The following is a 23,729-nucleotide window of genomic DNA, read 5'->3' on the forward strand; positions in this document are numbered from 1 at the left end:
CACATTTAAAGTGATTATTGATAGGTACATATTTATTACCATTTTGTTATTTGTATTTCTGGTCTTCCTGGGTTAGCTTGTCTTCCCCTTTCTTCTGTTTAAAAAAGCCCTTTTAACATTTCCTGCAGTGTTGGCTTGGTGGTAATGAATTCCTTAAGCTTATTCTTTTCTGAGAAGCTCTTTATCTCTCCTTCAATTTTAAGTGATAGCCCTGCTTGGTAGAGCAATCTTGGTTGTAGGCCTTTATTTTGCATCACTTTGAATATTTCCTGCCGCTCCCTTCTGGCCTGCAGAGTTTCTGTAGAAAAGTCAGCTGTTAGTCTTATAGGACTTCCTTTGTATGTAACTTGCTGTCTTTCTCTTGCTACTTTTAGGATTCTGTCTTTGTCTTTAACCTTTGCCATTTTAACTCTGATGTGTCTTGATGTGCACCTGAAAGGTAAGTCTTGTACTTAAAATGACACACATGAGAGGGCCTGGCACTTGTGCTATATAATCTTTATATAACATGAACTACTGATGGAGTCTTTCTCCGATAATGTTATTTTTTTATTTTGAATTTAATTCTAATGCTGCTTTTACATTTTAGTTTAATTTTCAAATTATTGTCATTAGCAGTATTGTTAATAAAGGAGAAAAAATTCTTAGAGATAGAAGAGTTTGTCCTGAGTTAATTGTTAGAGTCAGTGATGTGAGGCACTTACATTTCTTTTAGGCTGTGGAAGACCCCAAGTGTGGATGAATCAACGTACTCATCCAGGGTGGCCGCTGGCGTCTGGGCAGCTGGCCTTCTTTTGTTCTTTGGATCTCTTAGGCTGAAGTGCCTGGATCCTGTCTTCTAGACATGGCATATTGGGCAGTTGGGGGAGGCAGAGCCAGGCGTCCTTTTCCAGGATTCCCCAGGCAGCCCGACCTGTGCTGCCCTTAGCGCAGGGCCCTCTCTCCCGCCAAGCACTGTGCCTAGATGGTGCCCCACACCTCGTCACCATGGGTAGAGCCTGTGCTCTGCTCCTCTCTGTTTAGAGCCCCACAGCTCCCAGAAGAGTGCTTTCTGTTTTCATTTTTCCTTCCTCCTAGCATGCCACAGCTGTTCTTTTCTGGGGCAGATGATGGAGTCGTGCTGACCTGCTGCCCCTGGCACCCTACTTCCTGGCATGGGACCTCAGGTCACTGGATCCTGTGGTATTAGAATTCCCTTGTTAACTTCAGCAAAACACGTGCCCTAAAGCTGATCTCATAGCCTCCTGGAATTCATCCATCTGTTACTGCAGAAAATAGGGATTTCATTTTTTATCTCATCTGAGAAATCCCCTGCACATGGCCTCCCTACAGAAATCATACCCGTTCTCACTTCTCCCTTGTGTAGCTATGTCCTCCCTGTCTCTCGGCCAGATGCCCTTCCCTGTAGTTGTCTACACACTGATCTCTCATCGCTGTGAGTTGACAGGTTCACTCTGTGTCCCTATCATAGTCCTTCCTCAAGAAAGAGAGAGGGAAAGAGAAATGGGTTTTATTGTATTTATGTGTTTGAGTGAAATCTTATCCAAGGAGGAATTCCTAAGTCTAACTTGTCTTTCCCACAGGGAAGATGATTTTTTACTTTCTTTTAAAACTTTGTTTGTTGTAGGATATTTATCCTGTGGCCTGTACCCCCTCTGGAAATTAATAGCTTTCCATTGCAATTTATCACTTTTAAAATCAACCCATATCCATTTTCTCAAAGAAATTTTTCAAGTGCCTGTAGAAACTCCTCATCTAAAATAGTATATTAAAGGAGCATCTACTGAGTCAATGTTAATACATACTTGCTTTGTGTGCTAAAGTGAGAAGATGCCAATAGCACATCAGCTTTTCCTTCACTTGTCGGTCCATGCTGTTAGAGCAGGAGTGGAGAGCACAGTGTCCCCATTTGGTAGATTGAGAAACTGAGGGTAGGATTTTAAAGCAGCTTCTTTAAGGCCAGAAGGCTTGAGACTGTGTTTAGAACTGGCTTTCCTGGTTTTCGATCTGGACTTTTCCCCTGTGTGAGCAGCAGGGGTTAAGCTTATCGGAACACAGTGCTTGAGTTGACTGGTCCTCTGTCACACAGATCAGTCACAAAACAAGTCACTAGATAAATTGAGCTCCTGCTGTCTTTCTGGGCTGTGTAGGAGCTAGAAGGAAGAGGGAAGGTAGTCTCTTTTCCTCCTCAGCGTCTTTCCATTGTTTATTTCATGAAATTATAGAATTTTAGATCTGGAAGGGGCCTCAGAGAACACCTCCAGTTCCTGCCGTTTTTCAGGTGAAGAAGCGAATGCCCATAAACCTGATTTGTAGCTATCTAAGAGCAGACCGAGGACACCAACATCCTTGACAACTTATTATTATTGCAAAAGATTACTTGTGTGTTGTAAGTGAAATCTTATCCAAGGAGGAATTTATAAAATACAGACAAATAGACATAAAAATACCCATAAACCCAATATGCAGAAATAACAACTTTTACCATCTTTGCCTTGTAATCTCTTTGTTTGCCTACATTTATGCTGTTGTTCTATATTTACTTTTATAACCAGCTTCTTTTTTCATTTAAGGTTTTATGGACTTTATGTCCTAGAATAACCTGTACTGTTCATTTCAATGGCTGCTGTATCGTTTGTAGCAGCATTTACACAGTTATCACTGATAGTTACTGAGTGCTTACTGTGCGTTAAGCACTGTGCTTAGCTCTTCAAAAGAGTTATCTTTTAAGTATCCTAATAGCCCAATGAGGTGTAGATCCTTTATAACATTCGATTTACAGTTGAGGAAATGGCGCAGAGCATTTCTAGGGTTCTTAGTTTTAAATGCCCCAGTCACGTGTATGTTAGAAAGTGAATTCTTATGTGAGTCGTTCGCCAATATTCTTGTTCACGAATACCAAGACAAGATGGAAAGGAAGCACCATGTTGGGCGAGGGGGCCTTTGGGGTGTTTTGGCGACAGGGTGTGTGTGTGTGTCATGTCGGTGAGAGAGGCCTTGAGAACGGACTTGCTTTCGGCATGCAGCCACACAGCCGGAGGACCAGAGCGCAGATGTGGCGGCTGTTGTGCCTGGATCCTAACCCTGGTTCTGCCACCGTCTGTGTATGCAACCTCTTGTCTCATTTTTTCCATCTGTAACACAATCCGCCTTGCAGTGTTGTGACTATATATTCAGTATTAGCTGTCACTGTTATTGTAAGCTAAAGATTTCTTTCTTAGTATTTTTTTTTCCTGCCTTAAATTTTAAAGTAGAGTTAAATAATTATATTGTTGAATGTATCTGTGTTGGTGTCCCCATTTTCAGGACATTGAGTGTCAAAAGTCATATAGCTACTAAATTATGGGGTTGCAACTCGCGCCTGGGCCAGTGCTGCCCGGACTGTACATGTCCCTGTAGCTCCCCCTAACCCTTTTTCTTTCCACGGTATATGGTCTCACCATAGTTACTTTTTCGTTAAGTCTTTCTTTACATCCCTTCCCCCCTTCCTTTTTTCCTTGCCCTCTCTTTCCTTTCTTCTACTCCCTCTACGCTCCTCTCCCTTATTTCTTCCCTTCCATTCTTTGCTTCTTTCGCCTTCATTCTTTCCGTGGAGTCAGCACTTGAGTGATGCCACAGGCATCTTGTTTTTGATGGTGGCTGGGCCCTAGTCCCCGCTCCAGTAGGCATCACACAGATGAACAGACAGGGTGTGTTGTGTGGCAGAGCCGGAGACGTGTGATGTTTACCTTCTTTGCGTTCATTTGAATGATTTTGTGTGCCAGTATAACAGACCAGGCAAATGACACTAAATTAGTCTATATGTCTTAAGTTTTCTTAAGGTTAAGTTAAAAATGTTATTGTTCATTTGTTTGTGGCCAAGAAGAAATCAAGGAATAGAATAAATTAAGGGTAACATTTTTGCTTATTATCTGTCTTTCAGTTTTTTATGAGAATAATCTTAACGATTCTTTCCTCAGTCTGCTTCATTTTTACAAATGAGAAAAGTGACCCAGGAAACTTAAGTGATTTGCTCTAAGTTAACACATTTAGCTCGTGGCAGGGACAGGAGTCGGAGGGGTTCTGCACACCAGGGTTCTGTCAGAGCCGCCATATTGATTCTGCCTCTTAAGCCGAAGGTGAGAGCTTGTGAAGATTTGACTCCTTGGGTAACTGTCCTGTGTAGTGTTGAGGCAAGCAGCTCGTTTTAGGTTAACAGTGGAGAATATTAGATATAGCAGGGAAAGTGGATAAAAGCTTTTAAAAAGTTTAAAGAGAAATGTTATATATATATATATATATATATATATATTTGATTCTTTTAAAGCATGTGGTATGATTTTTTCCCACTAATAACAGCCTGAAAATAAAAGTACAAAACATGTGAATATCAGTTTTATTGAAAATATTGAGAGTAGCTTCCTATTTTAGAGGAATATAATGTTATGTTTATTTTTTTATTAGAAAAAATGAATGTGTCAAACCAGCCTCCACATAAAGACACTGGAAAAATCGGGGAGAATGTGGAAGAATACAGTTACAAGCAGGAGAAGAAGATCCGAGCAGCCCTTAGGACAACAGAGCGCGATCACAAGAAAAACGTGCAGTGCTCGTTCATGTTGGACTCGGTGGGCGGGTCTTTGCCCAAAAAGCCGATCCCAGACGTGGATCTCAACAAGCCTTACCTCAGTCTCGGCTGCAGCCACGCCAAGCTGCCGGTGTCTGTGCCCTTGCCCATCGCCAGGACTGCTCGGCAGACTTCCAGGACTGACTGTCCCGCAGATCGCCTCAAGTTTTTCGAAACCTTGCGACTTCTGCTGAAGCTTACCTCAGTCTCAAAGAAGAAGGACAGAGAGCAGAGAGGACAGGAGAACACGTCTGCCTTCTGGTTTAACCGATCCAATGAGTTGATCTGGTTAGAGCTACAAGCCTGGCATGCGGGACGGACCATTAACGACCAGGACCTCTTTCTATATACGGCCCGTCAAGCCATACCAGACATCATCACTGAGATCCTCACTTTCAAGGTTAATTACGGGAGCTTTGCTTTTGTGAGAAATGGAGCCAGTTTTAATGGCTCTTCAGTAGAAGGGCAGTGTGGAGCCCCTCATGGAACAAGGGTCGTGGGTTACTCGACCTACCACGAGCATCTCCAGCGCCAGAGGGTGTCATTTGAGCAGGTCAAACGAATCATGGAGCTGCTGGAATACATAGAAGCACTTTACCCGTCGCTGCAGGCTCTTCAAAAGGACTACGAGAAATATGCTGCAAAAGACTTCCAGGACCGGGTGCAGGCACTCTGTTTGTGGTTAAACATCACAAAAGACTTAAATCAGAAATTAAGGATTATGGGCACTGTTTTAGGCATCAAGAATTTATCAGACATTGGCTGGCCAGTGTTTGAAATCCCTTCCCCTCGCTCATCCAAAGGCAATGAGCCCGAAGATGAGGGTGATGACACGGAAGGAGAATTGAAAGAGTTGGAAAGTAGCACAGATGAGAGTGAAGAAGAACAAATCACTGATCCGGGCGTACCAGAAACCAGACAGCCCATTGACAACGCTTTCAGCAGCCAGTCTCAGGACTGCGTGTCCAAGAAGCTTGAGAGGCTCGAATCCGAGGATGATTCCGTAGGCTGGGGCGCCCCAGACTGCGGCCCCGAAGCAGGCTTCAGTAGGCACTGTCTGACTTCCATTTACAGACCGTTCGTAGACAAAGCACTGAAGCAGATGGGGCTAAGAAAGCTAATTTTAAGACTTCACAAGCTGATGGATGGCTCCTTGCAAAGGGCACGGATAGCGCTGGTGAAGAGTGACCGTCCGGTGGAGGTACGTTTCCAGTGGCATCAGCATGTGCTTGTCCTTAGTTCCATTATCACTTGTCAGTTACAGTGTGTGTTGTGTTGTGTTGATTATTATGTGCCTTATAGTCTTGATATTCTTAAGACACAAATGGTAGTTATTACAAATTGGAGATTTAAGCATTTCTATAAAGGACTGTGATCAGTGGGGAAATGGATCTATGAAAACTGTACAGAATTTAGTGAATTAAGTGTAAGGTGGTGTGTAGAGGGGAAAAAAAGAATCCAACCATATAAATATAGGATGGAGAAGGACAAGCCAGGTATAAATAAAGAGGGAAGAAAGCCACAATCATGGGTGACCGCAAGCTGAATATGAGTCAGTCAGAAGTCAACATGATGCTAAAATATTTTTAAATATGGCATCCAAGGTCATGGATGTAGCTCTTTCTCTATTCTTTGCAATAGCTTACTCTCTTTTTGAGTGGCATGTCCAGTTTTTGTTACTGGATTTCCAGGACGTGAATTGTAGAGAAATATGAGAACAATCAAAGGATAAAAAGTAGACACTATTCAGTGAGATCAAAGTGTTTAGTGTGGGTGATGGAAGTCTTTATTATTATCAGATACATGTTTCAGAGGGTGCAGATTTTTATGATAGGTGAATGCCTACTAGAGGAAGTGGTTGGAAATTTGGTTTTGTACACATTTGGTTTCGATAGCTTGATATCTCAGAAATTCTTTACTGTTATGTAAGGGTGGTAAAGTAACGGGGCATATTGCTGAGAGTAAGAGAGCACAAGTGACTTTTCTGTGGTGACTTTGCATGTTCATCTGGCTGAAACGAAAGGACCCAGGTCTTGGAGATCCCTTCTACCTGTGTTAGCCTGCGATTCTAAATTTTAGTAGATATATACATATATATATATATACTTAAAAAAAAATTCTGTTGATTACACAGCCTGGCTTACTTTGGAGTCAGAGATGATAAGACAGAAGACATTCTTTAAGATGGGAAATACTTTGAGGACCTGAGTTTGCAAGATTTTTATTTTTAACCTGATGGCCAGACCATGACCCTCTAGGAGAAGAGGCCAGGCATCCACATCACATAGCAAGATGGTGGCAAAATGAGTCAAAGCTTTATAGCCATTATTTTGATTAGACGTCTTAAAGACGAATTTATATATGTGATTTTCTTTGAATGATTTTTATTTGTACATTTTTTTTTTTTACAGCAAATGGTTTTTTTTTTTCTATTTAGTCCATGAGTAACTATTTTATGATAAGATTTGATTACAGTGCAGGTTTGAAAATGAGTAGAGCAAAATTAGACACGTAGTGATAAGGAGATTCGGCATAAACTTCAGATGGTGAGTAACTTACTTTGGTCTAGTGTTGTGGCAGGAGCGGTTCAGTCCCAGGGAGGACACTTGCGGGCGAGACACGGTTGACAGTTTTTATAGTGAAGCGCTCTTTGAAGTAACATGAATGAAAAAGCTCTGGCAGTGTTCCCTCATCTCTGAGTCAGTGGTTCTCATAGGAGAGGGGGGCTCCTGGTGAGGGCTCCGGGAGGCCCAGCAGCCTTCTTGAAACAGCTTTACATGCTGCTCCCCAAATTGCCTTTGTCTCCCCCCCAGACCCTCTGTGTCAGTGAACCATTTGCTCCCTTAGATGTGTTGGAGCAAGAAAAACATTGAGAATGAGTACGCTACGTTTTATTTTAAACTCAGGTTGGAAAAGACAGTAGTAGGTAGCCCATGGCTTGGGATCCCATCAAAGTTGCGTTCCTTTGGTTTGACCAAGCGAGATGCAACTGAAAAAGTTATCCTTGTTATGGAAAAAAAGACACACGTTATCAATTCAAAGCTTAATAAGTGTGTGAATGAAAGACATTTTATTAAAATTATCTGTAGATTGTTTGGTTTTCAAAAAAAAAAAAGAAGTACAGGAGCCTCTGTTTTAAATTTTGGTTTAAAGAGGTTGAATTGTAGAGAAATGTGAGAATGATGAAAAAAAAAGCATACACTATTTGGTAAGGTTAGTGTTGAGAGTAGGTGTTGAAAGTCTAAGGGAGGTGTTAATTATTATCAAATACGTGTTTCAGATGGTGAAGATTTTTGTGAGAAAAGAATGCCTACCAGAGGAAATGTGTTTGTCAAATAATGAAAGCGTAACCAAGAGCCTAAGTAGAAATTCTGTATTGGAGGTTAATCCAAGCTGCTCCAAGATGGAGCTCTGGAATTACAATGAGCTCAGTAGGAAAGTAAGACTTTGTTTTTATTCCCATTTCAGGAACATAATTCTGTCAGGGGAGATGTGTATGTATGTATGTGTATGTGTGTATGTATATGAATACATAGATACACCCCTTCCAGGTTTGTTTTGTTTTAGTCTTTTTACTAAACACTAAGAGCGGGAAAGAACTACAACTTGGAGGTCAGATAACTGGATTCTATTCCTCATTGTGACTTGTTCTCACCACATAATTTTGTAAATGACTTACATTTTCTGACCCTACGTCTGTTTGTAAAATGGGCATAATTCTTTCCTATCTACCTGACAGGGTTCTTGTGAGGCTTAAAAAAGACATTTGTATAAATAATAAAATGCTGTAGATGTCAAATATAAATGATTTTTTTACACGTTTTGCTACATTTTTTTCTCCCTTGAAGTATGAGCTAGACTGTTCTATATTGTTTTTGCAACGTATTTTACCTTTAATTACCAAATAATTGTCTATTTTAAGGGCATGTTAAGCAGTGCGTAACCTGTTAGGTTTGAGAACGATTTTATTCTTAATTGTTAGAAACATCTCGACCATCTGCAGATTGTACTTAGTACATATCTTCTATTTTGCACTGTTTTTGTGGCTTATGTGGTAATAGTAATGAATATAGCGGAAGGGTTTTATAGAAAAGAAGAAATATACTCATGATATTTGATTTTTTTTGCCTATGTCTTTATATTTTTATTTATGATTAAGCTACTTGTAACTAGAGTTTATAAATAACATTTAATTCTGCTTGGCTTGTAAGCATGCTTTATAAAACAATTTTCCTCCAAAATTTTATTATATTTAAAAACTTTTAAATTAAAAAAATCGCAACTAGTAACACCAAAAAAATTGATTTGCAATTTGTTTTAGTAATATGAATATCATAAATAGCCTTAATATTTTCAAAATTAGTTAACATCGTAGCTCCCTAGTGTCTGTAAATTCATATTCTCAGGACAAGTGTCTAATTATACTCTGATGAACAGATGGGCTAGTGTCCAAAGTTCACTCTGTAAGATAGTTGTTGGGATCTTGAAAATACTTATCTAGAGAAACTGCTGTAAATGAGAGAGTGTCATGCCATCAAATAAAACTTATTGACATCTGAGTAACTGAACGAGTAATGCCAGGCAACCTTTTATTCCTGGCAGCAGGGATACAACATAATAATGCAAGAGGAAAACATGAGTGCTCAGAGGTAGAACAGAACTCATTTTCTGCTCCTTTTTTGGACCCAGAGACGATCCTTGTTCTTTTTCATGCTTACTCATTTATTTCCTGGTTTTCTTATTCCCTTGGTATTTAGAGCATCCCAGGATCTCGTGGTTCCTACTTATTTCTCCCACTTTGCTGTAATCTAAGTTCCTCTAGCATGGCCAATGTCAAGTCTTAGGAATGAATGTATCTGGTAGCCGTTTCATAGCGTCCATCTGGTGTCTGATGGAGATCTGCCCTCCGAGGCCTGCTCCTACTGCTTACAGAGTGACCCTTCCTCACCTTCCTCAAAAATTAGTGGGCAGCATCTCAGCAGTCCAGGAGTTTCTAGGCGCCCTTCCAACAGTCATTGCAGCTAAGTGTGGGTTTTGTTATATTATTTATAGTTCCATTTTAGTTTAAAAATTAAAACAAGAGACCATGTAAACATATACAAAATATCCTTAATGTCAAAACTACTCCCATACAATTGCAGTCTTTTTTTTTTTTTTTTGCATACACTTGTGATCTTGGAATAATTTTAGATTTATAAAAAACTTGTGAAGATAATACAGAATTTCATACGCTCTTTACCCAGCTTCCTCTAATAGCAACTCTGGTACATTTGCCAAAATTGATATAGTAACATTGGTACAAAATAGTGTTAACTAAACTATAGACATTATTTGGGTTTCTGTTTTTCTATTAATAATGTCCCTTTCCTGTTCCACGATCCAATCAAGGACGCCACGTGGCATTTAGTCGACGCGTCTTCCTAGGCTCCTGTGACTGTGATAGCATCTCGGTCTTGTCTTTCACAACCTGATGGCTCAGAGAATGTCCCTGGGTTGGGATTTGTCTGATGTTGTCTCATGCTTAGACGGGGGTTATGGGCCTGGGCACGAATGCCACAGAGTTGAAGTGCCCTCATCACGTTACAGTATCACTGGATCTCTTGGTCAAGCTGGTGTCTGCCAGGCCCCCCTACAAGTTACCAGTTTCCCCTTTCCACACTGGGGTGTTCGGAAGTGAGTCCCTAAGCGCAACCCACACGCAAGGGGACAGAATTAGTCTCTTTCTCCGAGAGTGGAGAGTATCTACGTGTATTATTTGGAAATCTTTTATATGGAAGATTTGCTTCTCCTCCCCCATTTATTTATTGAGTCATTTATTGATCGCAGTATGAACTGATAAATATTTATTTTTTACTTGTGGTTATAATTGTTATCTATTGTTATTCGTTTTGTAGCTCAGGTTGTTGCTGCTTTAGCCACTGGAGCTCTTCCTGCTGGCTTCCGTGTCGTGTAGACTTGCCCCCATCTTTTGTGTGTGTGTGGTTTTGCCTTCGCTTTTGAGCAGTTTCTTACATTTTGGCATCACCTTGTATTTTCCCTTTTCCAGCCTTGAAATCAACTGTTTCTCCAAGGAACTCTGGTTCCTTTTACTGAAGAATGGTATTTAGAAATGAAGGCCTGGGCATTGGATGTGTTTGTTATTATTGGGGTGTCATTGCTTTCAGGCCCTTTCAGTGATAGTTAGAAAATATAGGTATGTCTTATAACCTGTGTATATGCACAGGTCTGTGATTACTCATATCTATCTATCTGTCTGTCTGTCTATGTACCTATCTGTCTGTCTGAAATAAACATGGGTTCATACTGGTGTCTCGGGTGCTAACCCAGCACCACAAGTTCCATCCCAGCCTTCCTCCTTTGCTTATTTGTCAAGTTCCTCTCCTGCAGTGAGGAACTTGACCCCCATTACTACAGTTTATTTGCATATTTGTGCAACCCTAGTATACATGTAAAGTAGTTTCAGAATTGCTCGCCAGTACCCCCATGAGGAATAAATTTACCAAACAGAGTACAGTGTTTAACTCCATTCTTTTTGTCTTCAGCTGTGGAGTATATAGTCAGATGGTCAGAACACAGCTCTCCAAGTTAGGTCAGCACGTTTTCCCTTCACTCTCTTCAGGGAGGTTATGTCATACGTTTGTAATATAGTCAGAGGCATTTGCCTCAGTCTTCATCCCATCCTGGGACTTCCCAGTGTCCCAGTTGATTTTAAATTTGCATACTGTACAAGTTCACTCTTGGTGTTGTATAGTTCTGAAGGTTTTGTGCATTTAAAATGTTAAATACCCATAAAATATTTGAGCCATAGATTGTGATATGGTTAATTTATGCTCCTTCCTGTTTGCTTTACCTTATGAAATTTATATATTTTCAGAAGAAAAGATAAAATGAAAATTTATACTTTAACTTAATATGCAAAAAAAATTAGCTGTCAGACTTTGCATATTACCATGCCTATTACCTCAAATTCTAGGAAGGTTTTTGGTAACTCTATTAATTACTTGCTTTGAATTAGAAATGATATAATTATTACAAGTTTTGTGGCCAATGAAATTGTTTGTCGTTGGAGCTAACAATAGTTACGCTAATTATTTTCCATAAGCACAAGAAATCCTGAAGAGGTCGCCGTTTATATTTAGAGTGGACAAAGCTTGTAGAGTAGGAAATACATCTACAATAACCACAGCTCCCACTTGCTGAGTCTTACCATGTGCCAGACACAACAACTGAGTGAAGTGGCGTTTTTACTTCTATATTTTACAGATACAGAGAGTAGGTCACTTGCCCCAAATCATAGAAGCCTAGGGTTTGGGGATACCAGACTTTAAACTATGCTGATGGTTTCCAAACCCGGCTGCATTGCCCAGGCAGCTTTTAAAAACACATGTACCCATGCCCCTCCTGGGCTCAGGGCAGATCAGAATCTCCCAGGCAGGGCGTGGGCACTGGCGTTTGTAAAAAACCTCCAATGTGCCTCACACGTAGTCAGACCAGTCCTCGTGCTGCTGAGTCAGTCCATTGGACCCAGTGGGAGGCCGAGGACTCCCCTCCCGGCGTCACAATCAGTGCTCCCCGTTCCATTGGCATAGGTCATTTTTGCTTGCTCGACTCATCACCTGTAGGATTTCATTAGGAAAGGTACGCGACATTTTTAATTGAGGGAAGTGGCAAGCTGACAAGCACATCCTTGTTCATTTGCCCATAGGCTTTCTGTTCTCTTAGAAGAAGCGCTCTCCTACCCGGGAAAGGAGGGAGCTGGCCTACACTGGTTTTGGCTACAGTGAGCCCGCGGGATCGTACTCCAGTGCTCCACTGACCCCAGCGCCCGCCGTTTCCTGTTCTGAGCTGTCACCCTACCCTAGCTCTCTGCTTACGTCACTCTCCTAGCCCTGTAGACATTTCAGTTTGTGACATGACCCCCAGTACAGAGCATAGAAACCAACTTTTGAAGGGTAACATAGACTATTTTGAGCTAGTCCTTCATTTTGTGAAACAGTGTGCTTTCTGTTGTTTCACTTATTTATTGAAGTATATAAAAAACCCAAAGTTGCTGTTTATCCTCTACGCCTGCTCAGTGTAGTAATAGTTTGGCTTGTATCTTCTAGGTTTTTTTGTGCAGGTATAAATATATATCTTTATATGCAATGCAGATACTTTTTTTTTTAAGAAAACGTGATAATGCTGGATCTATTAGATGACTGGCGGGTCGTGCCCCGCCCCCCTCCACTTTGGATCTGTCCACATCGGTGTGTGTAGCTCCGCCTCGGTTGCGTTTACCGGCTCTGTGCTGCTGCATTATGTGAACGCACCATGACTTATTTAGCCGTTCTCTGGGCTTCAGTTCTTTTTTCACAACCCTAGTAGCTCTCTTGTTACCTGATGTACGAGGCTCCTTAAGCTTCGATTGTACGTCTGCTCCTGACTGGGAGCCTGATGTGTCTTCAAGGAGCCCTCGCTGCTTTTATTGGGAAATGGTTTCCAGGACAGTAGTCTGGGCACCGGCTCTGCTCATTACAACTGAAATGGTCGGCCGTTGTTTTTGTTCTTTTCAGCAGACAACACACACACGCAGGACGCATCCCAAGTACACACTGATTCCCAGACTAGCAATTCCAATTCGGAATCTCACATTTCTACTTAATCTCTCTTCACATTTATCACAAGGAATCATTTAAAAATGATTTGGCTATTTCAAAGTTTTTGCCTGTTATGAGAAACTAAAGTATGTATTAATTTAAATGCAAAAATACGTGTTGAACATAAAAGAATGTGACTGGGGGAGACCAGTTAAAAGTTCCCTATGACAGGAAGCATAGACAGGAATAACATTGGAGGCAGAATAGCTATAACTGGTGATGTTTTAAGTTGAGAAGTGGAGATTTCCAAATTGTGATGGCTTCAGTTTTCTTCAATAAAAGGAGAAGGCAAGGCCTTTGAATATGATTGGTCAGCTTGATGTTGCCAGAGGTTTAAGAGCAGCGGGAAAACTCCAAGTCCATGTTTTATGGGGAAAAATACAGTGGATGAGCAGCACTAGGACTCCCAGGAAACAGCAAATAACAGATACTTGAGTGGGACCAGTCAGGTCAATTTTATCCTTTTTCCTACCAATGTCATTCACTATAGCTCAGGAGAACAAGTGGACAAAAGAACTGGTTGACTCCACTAGTTTTATGTTTACATAAATGACTACCTGGTTTTATAATCCTTTCTTGAATTTTAATAATTTTCTGGTTTTCTCACTCTAGGGATAGCTTAGAGTAATACTATGAGGTGTGATAAAAAATATGGTGAATGTTTAAATAAAAAAATTTATTACAGTAAAAGGCACATTGCCATGAGTCCTCCTCAAAATACTCCCCCTCGCTTCGAACACACTCATCCCATCATTCTTGCCACTTTCTGAAGCAGTTCTGGAAGTCCTCTTTCATGAGCGTCTACTTCATCCTCCATCATGACAACGCTCTGTGTTACATCACACATTTCTTCTGGTAAGGCAATTTCTGTCAAAAAAATAATTACGGTGTGTCCTCATCCATCTTATTCACCGGATCTGGCACTGTGTGACTTCTGGCTCTTCCCCAAAGTAAAAATGACTATGAAAGGTAAACGTTTTGAGTCAATTCAGGACATCGAGGCAGCTGCGACAGCGCAACTAAAGACACGAAAGAGGACTTCCAGAACTGCTTCAGAAAGTGGCAAGAGTGAGGGGATAAGTGTGGTCGAAGCGAGGGGGAGTGTTTTGAGGAAGATTAATGGCCATGTGTCTTTTATTGTAATGTATTTTTTTAAGTTAAATATTCACTGTATTTTGTGATCACACCTTGTGTAATATAACCTTAAAAATAAGTGTTCCAATCATTTTAAGTATTAATAAAAATGTATGATGAAGAAGATGAACCTGATTCTCTTTCTCCTATACTCTTTCAGTAAAAATATTACAGTTTGGTTTTAGTTCTTATGGTTTTCTAATACTTTTAGGACTTTTTGGGTCTATGTTGAAATGTTGATTATTTTTCCTGTAACATATGGAGTTTTGTAGCTCTGTCAGCAAATTATAGAGAATAATAGTTTATAACGCCAACCTTAGGACGTTCTCCTATGTGCTCTTTTAACCTGTGTTGAATGTTTGTTACAGTTTTCCGAATTCCCAGATCCCACGTGGGGCTCAGACTATGTGCAGTTGTCCAGGACACCGCCGTCCTCGGAACAGAAGTGCAGCACTGTGTCCTGGGACGAGCTGAAGGCCATGGATTTACCCTCCTTCGAACCTGCCTTTCTGGTCCTCTGCCGGGTCCTTCTCAATGTCATACACGAGTGTCTGAAGCTGAGGTTGGAGCAGAGACCCGCCGGGGAGCCGTCCCTCCTGAGCATTAAGCAGGTTCGTTTCAAAGACGTTAAAAGTATTCAGCATCTATTATCTTATTCTGCAGGCACGTCATTTTTATTTTCAGGATTTCCCCCCTAATTGTTGCAAATGGTGAAAAATGAGTATGTTAGTGTGTTTAAGCTGTTCTTTTTAGGGTAATTTTACATGTTCTTTACCTGCAGTCCTCAAAGATAAGATTGTGGTTCAACCTTTCCTTGTTCTGAAAGAATATAACAATATGGTGATGATGAGACCGTCTGTATCCTATTACTATCAGTCTTTAAAGATCAGAAACTTAAAATTCATTTAGAAAAGATAAGTTCTTTAAATTCGTTCTTTTAAGCTACATGTAAACAGATAAATGTCTTTGGAGTCTGCAGAGGGGAGGTGTTTGGAATTTTTACTAGCTTAGGCAACTGTAACAGCTTCTGCCTCCTTAGTCATTGTTAATTTTGGATGGGGTTCTCTAGGCCTTGGTACCCCATGGTAACAGAAGAATGGCTAGAAGCGGTTGTATCTAGCAGAGTGAATGTGCAAGTGTGTTTGTATTTATCCTTTATGCTATTGCCATGCTATATGAAAGAAACATTTCAGATTTTGAAGGAAAAAAGTTGGTATGTTTTTTGTAAACTGTGCACGTCCATCCCCTAGAGACGGAAGGACTGGAAGCTCCTTGGCTGTGAATGACAAGCTGGCGCGAAGGGTCTGAGTGCAGGCTGCGGCAGGACGGGCCGCAGGGCAGGGACAGCAGAGCCCGTGTGTGTCAGCTCGGCGCTGGTGTGGAGTGGGGTGTCCGCCGGAGCTGGGGTGGGCCCTGCGCCTGCCTGTCATGCCGTCAGCTTCCGGCCGGCACCACGTGCCCTCTGCGTCCTCCTCACCGCATGGCTTCTGGCGACTGTCTGTGCTCCTCACTCAGCCTCCATATGCTACCGTTATTTAGGAAGTTTTGGTCAAATACTTGCTTCCCTTCCTCACAGAACCCAGACTTCAGGAATATAACTTGGTAAAACAAGGCAGAGTTTCCTTTTTGCTTACAGGGCTATTGTGAGGATTAAACAGTAATATATGAGAAAACATTTTAACAATAAACATTGCTTAGATTAATAATGTAGCATTACCAGAGTAAAAATAAAATAGAAATTTTGGCTTAAATGCATTCAAAGATTCAGTTGTAAGCACATAAGCGACATCTTTAACAAAAATTTATGCCCATATAATCTGAACAGAACACTTTTTAATAGATTTAGCTCTAGCTTTTGCTGTCTTATCATGGTAATTACTTTTCAAACATTTTAAAGGAGAACTTCTGTTTGTAAAAGCACTTCTTGTTTATTTTAGAAAATTTGGAAAGTACAGAAAAATGATACAAAAAAGTAAGTTATGTTATTATCCCGCCACTCAGAGATAACCACTATAACATTTTGGTGTATTTCCATTGGTTTTTCTGTGCATACATATTTCCGACACTACAAGTTAAAAATATATATATGACTTTTTAATATTTTTCAAAAAGAAGATTTTACATGGCTACAATCATGCTCTATGTAGGTGTGTCATAATTTATGTAGCACCAATTGTCGTTTTAAATAATATTGTGATAAATACATTTGTGTATAATATTGGGTTGTTGGAAAAGTCATGACGTATTTTTTCTATGTTTTTCGTTGCAAAAATGCGTCATGACTTTTTTGACAACCCAGTACTTAGCATCTCTGATGATTTCTTGAGTATAAGATGTAAGAGTGGATAACTGAGTCATGCATTTTTAGACCCTGGAGAATTAGTACCAATTCGTTTTCCCTCCAGAAGCACTGAGGTTCCTCTGTGTCTCAGCTAATATGTATTGAAACCAATGTACTTAGAATGTTGAGGGCATCGCGCCCCAGCACATCACCAATGGGAAGGCCTTCGCAGTTTGTCTCATTTCCGTCTCCTTCCCGCCTTTCTGGAATCACCTTCTGGGCCTGCATACTGCGGTTTTACTCATCTTTTTGTTTCTTTTTTTCCCTTGACTTCCATCTAATTTCATCTGATTAATTTAGGTTTGTGTGTTTTTGTGATTACTGCTAGAGTTTTTTGATGGTAAAAGCCACAGATCACCGTAGCTGAACTGTGCTAAATGATTCCAAAGGCACCATGTCCTGTGGTGTGTTAAGTTCATTTGAATTATGATTTTGGTTAAAAGGGTCGGGTTTCGTGAGATTTTTCTCTTGTATACCTTGTCTTAGAATGTAAACTAGTAGAAAAATAGACCCTTTTCTACAGAATTTATTTTCTATATAAATTTATTTGTAGAAGAACATATTTTAGCAAATTAGTTTTTGTCGATAATGACATTTTCCTTGTGTGTTCATGCTGTAATGTTAACTGTTTTTATTTTCACTACTTTGTTTTTATCTTGAGACTATAAAATATTTATGTAAGGTGAACTGAAAGAATCTGGAAAATATCTTAGGTTTTTCAGAGGCAAGTTTCCGTTTTTCTGAGTGTTTTGAGGATTTAAGTGGAAATGTGTGAAAACCAACACATAATCTGGTCAGGACGTGTGAAATGACAGAACTTGCTCTGTTCTCTTGCAGCTGGTCAGAGAGTGTAAAGAGGTGCTCAAGGGTGGCCTCCTAATGAAGCAGTACTACCAGTACATGCTGCACGAGGTCCTAGACGACCTGCAGAAGGCCGACTGCAACATCGACGCCTTCGAGGAGGATCTGCATAAGATGTTGATGGTAAGGACAGTGTGTGCGTGCGTGCGTGCGTGCGTGTGTGTGAGAGAGAGAGAGAGAGAGAGATACCGATCTTTAACCTGATAGCACAGTGGCCCCCAAACAGAATCATAGCCTGGTTCTGTTTTATCGAGCCACCTGCCCGCAGCCATGTTTGTGCTACTTGGGACACACTAGGGACCTCGCACAGCCCTGGGAATATAGAGATGAACACTGGGACTCTCATTCTGGTGAGAGCTGAGCGTAGCTGGTATTCCAGCAAGTGGTCAGTGCTAACTTAGAACTATGCAGAGATGCAGCGAAGGCTCAGAGAGGGGACACCTGCACTAGCCTGGGGACTTCCAGGACCGGCTCACGGTGAGGGGGCAGATCGTAAAGATGAGTCGAGTTAACTGAGGAGTGTGGCACATTCGAGTAGTTGTAAAGACTGTCATTTGGCAGGAGCAGACTTATCTGTATTTCTATTTCTTCCCCAAAGGAACCCCCATCTTCTCACATGCACTGTACTTAACTGTGCTTTCTAACCTTTGTACTTTTGCTCATGTTGTCTCTTCCTGCTCAAAATGTCCCTTCTCCTTACCTGCCCATTGAAGACTTCCTATCAAAGTTTATTTTTCTCTGGAAAGCTTTATTTGAAAGTTTTAACCTTTGGTGTGCTTTATCTAAACCTCTGAACTCTCACAGCAGTTATAATTAGAACTCCCTACTTACACTTAATGATAGACCGCATCTCTGTGCTCAGGTTTCTCTAATAGACTGAAAGCTTTATAAGCCGGGGGCTATGACTGAAAGTTCTTTGTGTTCCGTAATGTCTGGTAGGGTGTTAATATATAGTAAAAACATGTTAGATGCATTAGAGTAGATGCACAGAAGATTACATAATGTGGCGGTGGATGAAATGACAGCAAATGACAGTGCTGGTAGGTCTGTTGCTTTTGGAATGCTTTCATCCTTGCTTGACATCTCCCTGTCCCACCTCAGGATGGCTTAGCACATCCAGATAGCACCCCCACTTCTCGGCTGGAAGAAAAGCGAAGGGCAGAGGGGGAAACAGCCTTCCAGCTAAGTCCAGAGCAGTGGAGCTCCCTGGAAGCCCCGCCCAACAGCTTCCTCTCTTACTGACCTGATGTCACTCATGGCCTCTTATCTGCAGTGGAGTCTGGGCTTCAGATATATTGCTTTTCAGCCTCTGTAGTGAAGGATAGAAAGGAGAATGTGCCTGGGAAGGGATCTTATCATATCTAGCATTTTATGAGAAATAATTTTGAGTTCGATATTATTTCCTAATTCCTTTTATGGGAGAATACGTAAAAGACCAGGAAGTGTAAAACGTGTCTGTGTTTTGCAGTACTATATATTTCTTATGTCAGAAAAGTCTTTATCATTGAAAATTTATGGTAAAAAGCAGCAAGCAAATTATTATTTTTTCTCTCCGTGGATGACTAAACCAGAAGTTTAAAAAGAAACAGTGCTGGGGCCGGCTGAGTGGCTCAGTTGGTTAAGAGCTCGCTCAAGAGTTTGAGCTCTGAGCAACAGCGGTTCGAGTCCTGGCCTGAGCTGAGCAGCCGCTGAGCTGCCAATGGGTGGCAGGATGGCTCAGCTAAAAAAAAACCAAAACAAACAAACAAAAAGAGTGCTTTGCTTTCCAAGCTGCTTTTGATGGCCACACCGTCTGTCATGGAATCATGGAGGCAGGAAGGATGAGAATCAGGCGGAACGTGTCTTCCAGGTCATGCCATTTCCATGCCTGGCGTACCTGTGAGATAATTGAAGCCTAGGTTAAGTGAATTACCAAAACGCACCGTTAGTTCAAGCTAGAAATGCTTAGGATTTAGTTTTGGCTTTGCTACTAATGATCTGTTTGAGGCATAATTTTCCTTAGTTTATCTCCATAATTTCACAGATGAATAGCTAGAAATTATCAATGGTTTTAAAATTGTGCCCCAAATGTGCTAGACGGATAAGTGCAGGGGCATGTTCTGAGAGTGGGGGCAGCCCCGACAAGATTAATGCTTGCGTCAGGACAGAGTGGCCTTGGGACAGGCAGCCGCACTGCGCTCACCGCAGCACCTCCCCCTGAAACTCACCAAAGCGCAAAAGGAATGGAGGTCAAGGAAAAACATTTCATGTTCAGTAAAAGAGGAAATTGGCCACAATATCTAGCCACCCCTCAACCCCCTCACCCCCACAAAAAACAAAAGACTATTAGAATTATTTGCTTTAAAATTTAGACTAAAATGAGGGTGGATGTAAGATCTGCATCTATTCCACTTTAGCAACAGAGAGCCCATCCTGTGATTAGTGAGTTGTGATATGTAGGGGTGTGACCGACCGTTCAGGAGAGAAGCAGGCGCTGTTGTGAGTGGCACATCTGCAAGATGGCAGGGGCGGCAGGAGAGCCCCTCCTGTTGTCTGCATGTTACCCTGTTGGCAGGAAGGCTGAGGGCCAGGTAAACGGGGAGGGGAGCAGTGATTAGTGAGTTACGATGCGGAGCAAGCGTGACGAGGGCCCTCACTCTGCTGCAGCGTCCTCCTGACGGGAAGACGTATGCCTGTGGGTCCGGGGCGGGAACCTGTGAGCGCTCGGAGGCAGCTGATCCTAACCGAAGCTCTGATCCATCTTAGCTCCTCCCCAGGCCCTGGCCTTAGAAATAGCCGAAACAATAAACATAACATATGATGGAGGAGCATGTGGTAGACAGATTTAAGAAACCATGTAAAAAGAATTTAAAAGGAATGAAAATATGAAATGCTGAACAAGATGTGGTATTTGTGGAAGACACACAAGGGAGCACTCAGACATGCACAATTAGTGTTCCTGTAGGAGAATAAAAGGGCAGCGGAGCAGAAAAGACGCAATATTCCGTTTTGCAGATGTTATTGGGTGTTATATTACGGGTCTGCTGTGGGCTGGGCCGGCATTGTGCCAGGCACTAAAGAGTCAGTGCTGCACACAAACTCCCTCCTGGAGGTTCTGGATGGTGGGAAAATGGTTATTAAATCATCATATGAGCACAGCATTGCAACGGTGGAAAGTGCAACCAAGGGCAGGCACGGGTCTTGGAGGCGCGAGCGGTGTGATTTGAGTTCACGTGGAGGTTCGGAAAGGCTCCTCAGAGGAAGGCCCGCTGGAATTCACCTGAACATTGGTGTCTGTATTACAACCTAATTTATGTAAGAAATTGAAAACAACGCAAAATCATACTATGTGCTGTAATTTATATGATAACGGATTGTTTTAGCATATGAACTAGAAGGAGACAAACGAAATTGATAATTGTTACCTCTGAGGAGGAGGGAGACAGAAGTTAAGAGAAATTAACTTTGTGATGTATTATTTCTCATTGAAAAAATATCCAAAGTAAATATGACAAAATATTAACATTTGTTCATTTTGGGTGACATTTGTTTATATCTTTAAGCCTCCTCACTTTTTAATTTAAAAAAGAGAAATTGAGAGATTGAAAGAAACACTTTTCTGACAGAGAGGCCGCAGATGCAGTGTCTGTGGGGGAAGCAGCTTTGGAAAGCAGGTTCCCACAAAAGCGTCGCGGAGGCCCGTGCCCTGCCACGGGTGGACTGGAGGGACCTCGAGCACAGTGTGAGGGACGGAGTAGAGGGACCCTGAGCTGTGAGAAGGCGAGTCGAGACTGTCCCAGTAGTGCACCTGCCAGTTGTGAATTAGGTGTTACGACATACACTTAGAGAGAAGTGTCAGGATTCAAAAGAAACTTGGGAAGTGAAATTGGCGGGGTGGGGGTGGGCTGGACATGGGGGAGGCACCGAGAGTGTGTGCGGGGTGTTCAGCTTGTGCAGCGAGGTGAACACTGAGGGTTACGGGTCCAGTGAGAGTTCTTTAAATTGAGGATAGCAGAGACCATTTGAAAGCCTTTGGGATTGATTTTGTGACGGGAAAGAGCTGAAAGCAATGACATGTACGTCCATGAGAGAAAAGGGAAAATTGATAGCGGGAGGCTCCTTGGACCTCGTGGGGAGCTGGTGTCAAAACACAGGTGCTGGGTTAGGAGGAAGCAAAGCTGCCCTGTGGGGATGGGGACGGTGTAGGGAACAGCAGGTACGTTTGCAGTTTCGGTATCGGGCTGAGAGGTTTTATAGCTAATGGCTTTTATATAGTGTGTGTGTGTGTGCGCGCGTGTGCGCACAGAGAGATGATCTGAGGATGGGTTTGGTGGGTGTTGGCGTTTGGGGAACATGGAGATGTTTCAGACTTGTGGTTGTAGAGAAGGAAAAGTTGTGTAGAAATAGGAATATTACTGGGAGCATTGTGTGCCGTGTGGTTGGCGATTGTGGTTGTGCCGTGTGTCTCCCTGTCGTGACTCCCTCGTGGCCCTCGGCTTCTGAGTGTGGGCACGGGGTGTGGCAGAGTGGGGCTCGTCTAGCTGTGGGGTTTGGCAGGCGGGTGAGATGACAGGGCAGTGAGGAGGGTGGCAGGGACGTGCAGCCCGCTGACAGCAGTGCTGCTGGAAGGATGAATGTGTGGATTCTAAACTGAATAAGGAAGACGGTGAGCAAAGGAAGAAGAGGAACCAGGGGGCCGGAGTGGTGGTGGTCGGACAGATACCCTGGAAGGAGGTTTTAGCATCAGGGTGTTTGCGTCGGTGATTTGGGGCTTCAGGCATTCTGGTGATGACAGATCTGAGGTGAAACCTTGTCAGCGCGGAGAAGAGGTGGCTGGAGCAGCAGGCAGTGAGGACCGGGACTGAAGTGGTGGTGTGGGGGGTCCCCCTGTGATGTTAAGGCACACAGCGTGGCGGCTGAGCCTGGGATGGAGAAAGGGCTTAAGTGTGATGCTGGGGTGTGATGCGTGATGATGAGTGGTTGAAAATCAGTAGGTGACAGTATAAAGCGGGGGAGGGGTCGATGGTATAGCTAATGATGTAACTCTTAAAGGGGCAGAGTATTTGTTCTGTTTTTATTGGCCTGTAAGAGCAGTGGTTTGGCAGTAGCAGTGGGGAGCAGGAGGATGCTGACTTCGCAGCCCTTGGGGGACACAGTAAGACAGTTGTCCCTTGAGAGGGCTTTCGGGGAGCAGTGCAGGCCTCAGAAGACAGCCAGGTTTCAGGGAAGCCAAGCAGTTGATAGCGCATCCCAGGGAGCAAAGGAGAGGTCCTGGGCCTGGTGTGGACTCCTGACTCCTCCTCATGTGGGTGGGATGGTGGAGACCCAGAACTGCAGGCTCCACACACGCAGCTGTGTTCATCGTGGACCCACGAGTGGACATGGATACTGCATAGTCTGGGTGGCGGAGGACCCAGAACATCCAAAGGTACAACAGAAGCCAGTTGTCTGGAAATAAAGGAAAGACCCGAGCTTGGCCTGCGGAAAGTTGTTACTGGATCCCAGAAAGCATTGCTTCCGGTCAACCTGAAGCTGTGGCCTGGTGAAGGACGGAAGTGCAGGACTAGAGAAGGAGTCCTGTAAACACATCAGCAGGGACAGCAAGTCACCTTCAGGGCGTGGGGAGAGTGCTGACAGCCGGGACATTCGACCGGCATCAGGTTTCCGCAGGCCAACAGCACACAACACACAGCCTTGGGAGCTTGTGGAGTGGTGTCTTAGAAGCTCTGAGGGAGAGCACGTGGAGCTCAAGTGCTTTATACGCAGTCCTGTCAGTGAAAGAGCCCGTAGACAGTGGTGTGTTGGAATGAGCCCTTGTGAAAAACTACTCGATAGCAAAATCCTACAAAAGCAACAGGTAAATCAAAATAAGAATTTAGGAACAGAAAAGCTGTTGGAATAGAGCTTGTGGTGGGCATAAAGCCCACTTCAGAAAAATGGGATATTTCGGTGATAGATCATAATTTGTGTGTCATAAACCTTGAAGAAATTAGATCACAAAATCTCGGTATCGGGAAGGGATGGTGAGAAGTGTGCGCATTTCCTCCTCTCAACACGTAAGATGCTGTCTAGTTAAAATAAGCAATTAAACAAGACCCCAGCCTTGTAAAGGAATAATGTTTGCAATATGTTAATAATGAAAATTTCTGGGTGCTATTGTTTTGATTTTTTT

General features: G+C 42.5%; 1 protein-coding gene across 11 annotated transcripts in view; it reads left to right on the forward strand.

Annotated features, from left to right (window-relative positions):
- MAP3K4 (mitogen-activated protein kinase kinase kinase 4) overlaps positions 1-23,729 on the forward strand; it is an 86,690-nt gene that overhangs the window by 29,308 nt on the left and 33,653 nt on the right. For all 11 annotated transcript variants that reach the window (XR_002126371.1, XM_019663769.1, XM_019663774.1 and 8 more), the window contains exons 3-5: positions 4,444-5,807; positions 14,745-14,987; positions 17,555-17,701. Coding sequence is in view for 10 of the 11 variants with exons in the window: in XM_019663769.1 (XP_019519314.1) it covers positions 4,444-5,807; positions 14,745-14,987; positions 17,555-17,701 (1,754 nt within the window). In the remaining variant the exon portion in view is untranslated. The remainder of the gene's footprint in view (positions 1-4,443; positions 5,808-14,744; positions 14,988-17,554; positions 17,702-23,729) is intronic.

Source organism: Hipposideros armiger, unplaced genomic scaffold, assembly GCF_001890085.2.
Source record: "Hipposideros armiger isolate ML-2016 unplaced genomic scaffold, ASM189008v1 scaffold_404, whole genome shotgun sequence".
NCBI classification, from domain to species: domain Eukaryota; kingdom Metazoa; phylum Chordata; class Mammalia; order Chiroptera; family Hipposideridae; genus Hipposideros; species Hipposideros armiger.